This window comes from Triticum dicoccoides, chromosome 5A (assembly GCF_002162155.2).
Source record: "Triticum dicoccoides isolate Atlit2015 ecotype Zavitan chromosome 5A, WEW_v2.0, whole genome shotgun sequence".
In the NCBI taxonomy this organism is placed as follows: Eukaryota; Viridiplantae; Streptophyta; class Magnoliopsida; order Poales; family Poaceae; genus Triticum; species Triticum dicoccoides.
The window spans coordinates 607,073,015-607,079,937 of NC_041388.1; the positions used below are offsets into that span (position 1 = coordinate 607,073,015).

Below are 6,923 nucleotides of genomic sequence, written 5' to 3' on the forward strand. Positions count from 1 at the left end.
TGAAGAATTATTTTTCAAATGTTATTCCTTCTGGTGCCTCTTTTAGATAGTGGCTCTGTAGTTTTGATTGGTTAATCTTTTATTAATAAAGTGGGATTCAAGTCTATGAAATTTGTGACCACATCATGCATTGACGTATTCCGTTGTAAACCATGTGTTGATATATGTCATGTTATGTCAACTGTTACAAATTTCACCATGTTGCACAATTTTTATAGTTGAGATTCATATTTGAGTTTAGTTCAAATGTTGGTTTGCATATTTTTATTGGTAAAGCAGTGTAACTAGACCTTCATATCATGGCGAGCACCACGAGAACAACAACAACTAACACATGCACCAAGGAAAGCAAACCTACATGGATATGACACTCACATGGAATTCCAGTGTAGCAAAGGAACATTGGTGCATACTTTGAACAAGGCATGCTAAGGAGGACTTGAGGCAACCGCTTCTACTATAGTTACCATTACATGCAAATGGTTTAATATTTTGGATGTATGAACTCTAAAAAGCAAAGTTGCGAGCTTTATCATTAAATATCATGAAATAATCAACTAACCATTGTAGGCGACATAACCATTAAAATTTATGAGTCTACCAACAGGATATTTTCCTTCTTTATATGCATCAATGCACAACAACAATAGGTACATGCAACTAGAATTAAATCAAGGAATGACCTGCTCCGTCGAGTCTTTATATTACCAATGCCATATGAATCATCCTTCAACAATGTACAAGTGGGTTTTGAGACAATCAGGATGTCAACTTAGTTGGCCAAGTGGCTTTTCCCAAATTAGTAGAATGTGTGGCAATGGGAGGCACTGGGAACAAGGCTTCAACATGCCTAGTGGGAGTACGAAGATAAAAGTTAATCAGACCACTACTTAATTAATCAATGGCTCAGATCTATCGTGTACTCTTACCTCTCATGTGAAAAGGGGAGGTAAGAGGGAGCATGCTAAAATTTGCCGCATGGCGATTGAGTCCCACCCTTTGCATTTGTTTATCTATATGGTCGAAGATTGCCTCGCAAGGCTTGTGATTCTTTCTTTTTGAAAGGGATTTTCACTTATGTGATCCTTGTGTTTACCTTGATTTGAAGTTTTCTTTCCCATATGTGTTGATTAGTTTGTGAGATAGCTTGTATCTTTTGATTAAGTTTGATGGCCTAAGGTTATTTCGGCGCATTAGATGGCAAAAATGTGTTCTTTCATGACTGATGATGTAGCTTGGTGATACGAGCTACTATTAAAAGCATACCATTGTTATAAAAGAGTGGACCATTTGTTACTAGTGGATTTGATATGTATGTCTTGTTGCGCCCCATGTGTATACATAAGGTAAACGTGAAAATGCTTGTGAAGAATATATTTTTTCAGATCCTATTCCTTCTGGTGCCTATTTTACAGAATGGCTATGTAATGTTGGTTCGTTAATGTTTTATTAAGAAAGTGAGATTCAAATCTATGCAAATTGTGATTGTATTATGCATTGACGTATTCGTTGTGAACCGTGTGTTTGATATATGTCAAGTTAGATCAACTGTTATAAATTTCAGCATGTTGCACAATACTTAGAGTTGAGATCCATACTTTATTTTAGTTCAAATGTTGGTTTGCAGATTTTCTTTGCTAAAAATGGTGTAACTAGACCTTTGTATCATGGTGAACATCACTATAACAATAAGAACTAACCTAAAAAACACAATGAGAACTAACACATGCACCCAGGAAAGTAATCCTAATGGATATGACTCAAATTGTAGTTGTACACTCACATGGAACGCCTATGTAGCAGGGACTGTTCAATATATTTTGTCGAAGAAATAAGAAATAAATTCTAAAAAGCGAAGTTGAGTTATATCCTCAGATATCGTCAGTTGAGAATAATGGCGATTATTTGGTTGGGGTAGGATATTGTGATACTCTATGAGATAGCTTACCTCTCGTGTCAAGAGCAACACAATATTTTTCAGTTTAGTTGAGTACGTACATTATTGTTTTTATATAAATGCATTGCTGTTGTCTACAGAAGAAAGAAACCTTTTCAATGGCTCTTTCTATGTCCAAACATGACATGTATGGTTCTCCACACCAACACTAATCGGTAACACGAAATGTTAGAAATAGCACATGAACAAACTACCCAGACGTACGGCAAGGAGAAAACCACAGAATCGGTCAGAGGTGCGGCTGCTGTCTCTCCGCCGGACTCATCTCGTCGGAGATTGGCCTGTCGCTGCTGACCGGCGAGGGCCGTCCGAACCTGCCGCTGTACTCGGGGCTCGCCACGACCACCACTTTGGTCCGGTTCATGTCGGAACTGCACGACCCCGCCCCCTCCCCGAACAGCCTGCTCTGCCCCGGCCGCACCCCGTCGTTCAGGTCCTCCAGCGACATGTCGCCCTCCAGCGCCCTCACGATCTGCACCCGAGGTAAAACAAAATGTCACCATTGCCACACGCCATGAAAATCCATGGGAGACAAAGTGCGTGTCAAGTGTGCGGTGCGGCGCCGGCGAGTGCTATGGCATCGGCACCTGGCTCATCTTCGGGCGCTTCTTGGCCGAGTGCCGGACGCAGGCGGCGGCGCTGGCCACCACGCGCGCCATCTCCACCGGCTCGTAGCTGCCCTGCAGCCTCGGGTCGGCGACGGCGTCGTAGTCGCCGTCGGCGAGCGCGCGCGACAGGGCCGGCCTCGCCCATTCGACCAGGCCGTCCTCCAGGACCAAGTGCGCGGTGGCGTCGATGGGCCGCCGCCCCGTGATGAGCTCGACCAGCATCACGCCGTAGGAGTAGACGTCCGACTTCTCCGTCAGCTTCCCGCTCGACGCGTACTCCGGCGCCAGGTACCCGAACGTCCCCATGACCCGCGTCGAGACGTGCGTGATGCCGTCGTACGTCAGCTTGGCCAGCCCGAAGTCCGCCACCATGGCCTCGAAGTTGTTGTCCAGGAGGATGTTGGCCGACTTGATGTCGCGGTGGATGATCCGTGGATGGCCTTCATTGTCGGCACACGAGCATGACAAATGTGATTCCGGCAAGGCAACAATGGAGATGTGGAGACAAGTTAGGGATATGCTCACAGTCTTCGTGCAGGTAGGCGAGCCCCTTCGCCGCCCCGAGCGCGATGCGCAGCCTCGTCGGCCATGCCATCGGCGGCAACCCTTCCCCTGAAACCATCAGTCTGTGTCAGCTAACTCCTGGAAGTTGTGCACGGCGACGGAGGCAGAGAAACTGACCATGGAGGTGGAACTCGAGCGTCTTGTTGGGGACGAACTCGTAGACGAGCATGCGGCTGGCGCCGGCGATGCAGTGGCCGACGAGGGACACGAGGTGGCGGTGGTGCACCCGGCCGATGATGTCCACCTCGGCCTGGAACTCGCGCTCCCCCTGCCCGCTCCCGGACTTGAGCTGCTTCACGGCCACCGCCCTGCCGCTGGGGAGCACCCCCTTGTGCACGTACCCGAACCCGCCCTGCCCGAGCAGGTTCGACTGCGAGAAGCCGCCCGTCGCCGCCGCGAGCTCCTCGTAGGTGAACGTGCCCCTGCCGAGCCCCAGCGTCTCCTGCGGTGCGGGCGGTGACGTCGGCTGGTCGCGCGGGCTGGAGTAGACGCCCGAGTTCATGCCGGGCGGCAACGGCCAGGCTGCCCCGGGTGGGCGGGACGTGCTCGTCGACGGCCCCGCGCCGGTGCCGCTCTGGCACTGCGGCTGCGGCCCGCCGGTGTAGTACGTGCTGCCGGCTGTGGTTAACAACACGTATGCAAATCAAGAGCAAGAGGAACAGCACCACGAGCATGCAATGGCGATCGATGGCAACTTTGTGAGCATTGCGTTTTACCTTTGTTGCCGGAGGTATCGGCGTAGAAATGCATGGGATTGTGAGGCTTCCGCCTCCGCCTCGGCGCCGTCCTCCTCGAGCAGCAGACGCAGGCCGCGATGAGGAGCGCGAGGAGCATCGCCGCCCCGGCGGCGGCGAAAATGATCTCGGCCGTGGTGTTGGGGCTGACACGGTGCGCAGAAGTCTGTGACGACCTGCTCGAGTCACCGGAGCCTCTGGATGATTGGGCTGGTGGAGACGGAACCCTTGCTGGCGACGCCGGGGCGCCATTGGACTTGGGCGGCGCAGGCGGAGGCGAGGGGTCGTTGGAGCTGGACGGCGCCGGCGAGGACGAATTGGAGATGGACGGTGACGGCGGCGGGGCTGCCGATGGAGGAGGGCTGCTCTTGGAGGGCGGCGGTGGGGCGGCCGAGGAGGAGTTGGACGACATGACGGCTACGTACACAAGAAGGATTCGAGAAGCCAACCACCGCGGCACGCGATCGGAGATGCGTCTTCTTGCAAAGAAATCCAGGCCGTGTCGTGCTCATTGCTCATAGCACCGCCGCCGCCATGACGACCGCCGGCCGGCTTGTCGCGTCGGTTTCATCCCTCCGACCATCTCACCGGTGGAGGAAGATAGCAGGGCAAATGCAGGGCGCGGGATCTGTTCTCCTCCCCTGTTGCCGTTGCGCGGCCGTGTCTCGCTCTCCTCTGTTTTTCTGTTGCGGCGGCGGCGCGCGGGGCCTCAGCTTCGGGGGTTGGTTGCCGCTGCCGTGCTCGTCGGCGCCCGATCTTTGCGGGTGGTTGGTGTTCGCCTCATCCGCAGCCAGGCCGTGACGTGTGGTGTGGGGCTGGTTGGTCGCCGCCGTGGATGGACGCCAGGTCGTGACGTGTGGTGTGGGGCTGGTTGGTCGCCGCCGTGGATGGACGCCAGGTCGTGACGTGTGGGGCTGGCCGGTCGCCGCCGTGGGCTCTCCACGGCTCCAGGCTGCCGTGGATGGGCGGACCACTTGGCAGTCACGTACGTGGACTGACACTGGTCGATTCCTACGTTTCGTACGCATCATCAAAGTGTCAAATAAATTCAGACAAACATGCGCCCACCCATGACAAATCTGACTTAAATTGGATGGACTGATTCCACGACAAAGAACTTACTACGTGTGCGGTGTGAGTGTGTGGACTACGGCGAATTCTATCTCGCATGGGGATCAAGCTCAGTCGGCCTAGGAGTAGTGCGTATGGTTGGGGTCGTGCGTGTCACTTGTTTGTGTTGTTGCTGCGGTGACAGTCCTTAACTGGGTTTCTGAACTTAGCATGTTTGGCTGTTATTGTGGGTTTGTGTGAATCTTTATCAGTGCTTGATGATTTTATCTATAAAATCGTGCACATGATTTTATCTAAAAAACAAAGAACATACTCACCTAAGGCAGGCTTAATTAACTATCCATGTTCAAGAATTTTCTCGATTAACTAGTTAACTTGCAGATTAATCTATATTCATAGGGTCACTAAATAGCCGACAAACTGATAAATTGAATGATTAATTGGTTGATTACCTTGCCGATCAGCGTACTAATCTTCTACTCGCCAGCCAACTAAGCAGCTACTAGTTAACGATTTTCTCAATATTGTTAACTATTACATTATTTCTTTTGATTTAGAGCGTAGTTTTTTTATTGTCAACAAAACATTCGAGTAGCGAACATGATTTGAGTTTAGGCTCTTTTTTTTTGCGGGGGTGATTTTAGATTAGTTTAGCATTTCATTATTGGAATGTATACATATGTGGTTACAATTATACTTTAATTAGGAGAGTGTTAGCTGCTTTGAGTCCAGGATATCTAATGTAGGAATGGATATAAAGGCACCAGGGGAAAATCAAACAATTTTTCAGTAACATGTAAAATTCCGACATCACAAAAAGGAGAATTTTGGATTTCATCCTATAAAATTGTGGTTACAAATATTTGACTACCCGTCGGAAGTTTTGAAATTTCGCTGAAATTATATACCCTGGCTGATTGGCTAGACATGGAACATGGGCCTGATATATATGGAAATGGAAGGCCGGATTTTTGTGATAGCTGAACTGAGACTATTGGAGGCCTACGCTACTTTCGTCATCGGTTGTGTCATGATGATTTATCACACTCGAAGGAGCATCCGTAGTCACTGTCTACGCTATGTTGGGTGTTCCTTGACAACACAGTTTTATAGATTCTTCATTGATAATTTGGTGCAACGAGACCTTTAACATCATTAACACATTAACTAACGCAACCATCATGGAAGAAAATATGCATCGACACATTCCTATGAAATAAAAATTTCAACATAGCACGGAGCCTTTGAAATATGTTTTCAAACAAGGCAACTTTACGAGAACTAGAAACATCCCGATCAGGGTTTCTATTTCCCTTTCCGGGGGCTAGGGCACTCATCCCCTCCAAAATTCCCAGGTGAGCCCGTGGATCCACCTCCCCTCTGTTCGCCTCTTAGGGTGCGTTTGAGGTGGGGGGGGGGATCCTGGTGCCTCGGCTCCGGCTAGTAGTTTAGGTTAGGGCTTTTTTCCTGGCAGGGGCAAGTCCTCTTCGTAGTTTTTGTGAGACATCTAGTGTAATGCCCGGATAATTAAGCTACAGTGAAACTCTGCTAATCATGCCACATCACCTTCGTTAATGATGCTAATCTTTCGATAGTTGAAAACCGATTCAAAAATCAATTCAAAATATCACAAACAACAAATGTTTTCAAACATTGAAACAAAAATGTTCGGTGGGTGCCAAATATTACACTGGTAATTATTGTGGAGAAAACTCATTTTTAGAAAAGGCCTAAATATTTTTAATTGAATTAAAACAGAAAAGAAAATAAATAAACGGAAACAGATTAAACAAAATCAAAAGAAAAGAAAAACAAGAAAAGCCCCCCCCCCCATTGGGCTCCGGCCCAGCAAGCCACTAGCCCAACTGGGCAAAAGGCCCGACAGGCCCCATGGATAATGCATGGCCATAAATCATGGACCTATGGCCTTCTGAACCATGCATAGTCCTCTTGTTGATGATTGCCTATCTCTTCTTGGAAGAATGCTTC

General features: G+C 48.9%; 1 protein-coding gene across 1 annotated transcript; it reads right to left on the reverse strand.

Annotated features, from left to right (window-relative positions):
* Window positions 1–1,954: 1,954 nt before the first annotated feature.
* On the reverse strand, window positions 1,955–4,665 carry LOC119303343 (proline-rich receptor-like protein kinase PERK4). Its single transcript, XM_037580463.1, has 5 exons — window positions 3,846–4,665; window positions 3,247–3,747; window positions 3,091–3,177; window positions 2,545–3,005; window positions 1,955–2,429 (listed from the first exon to the last, which is right to left on the reverse strand). The coding sequence occupies exons 1-5, from the start codon at window positions 4,273–4,275 to the stop codon at window positions 2,187–2,189; spliced, it is 1,722 nt and encodes a 573-aa protein (XP_037436360.1). The 5' UTR covers window positions 4,276–4,665; the 3' UTR covers window positions 1,955–2,186.
* Window positions 4,666–6,923: the final 2,258 nt, after the last annotated feature.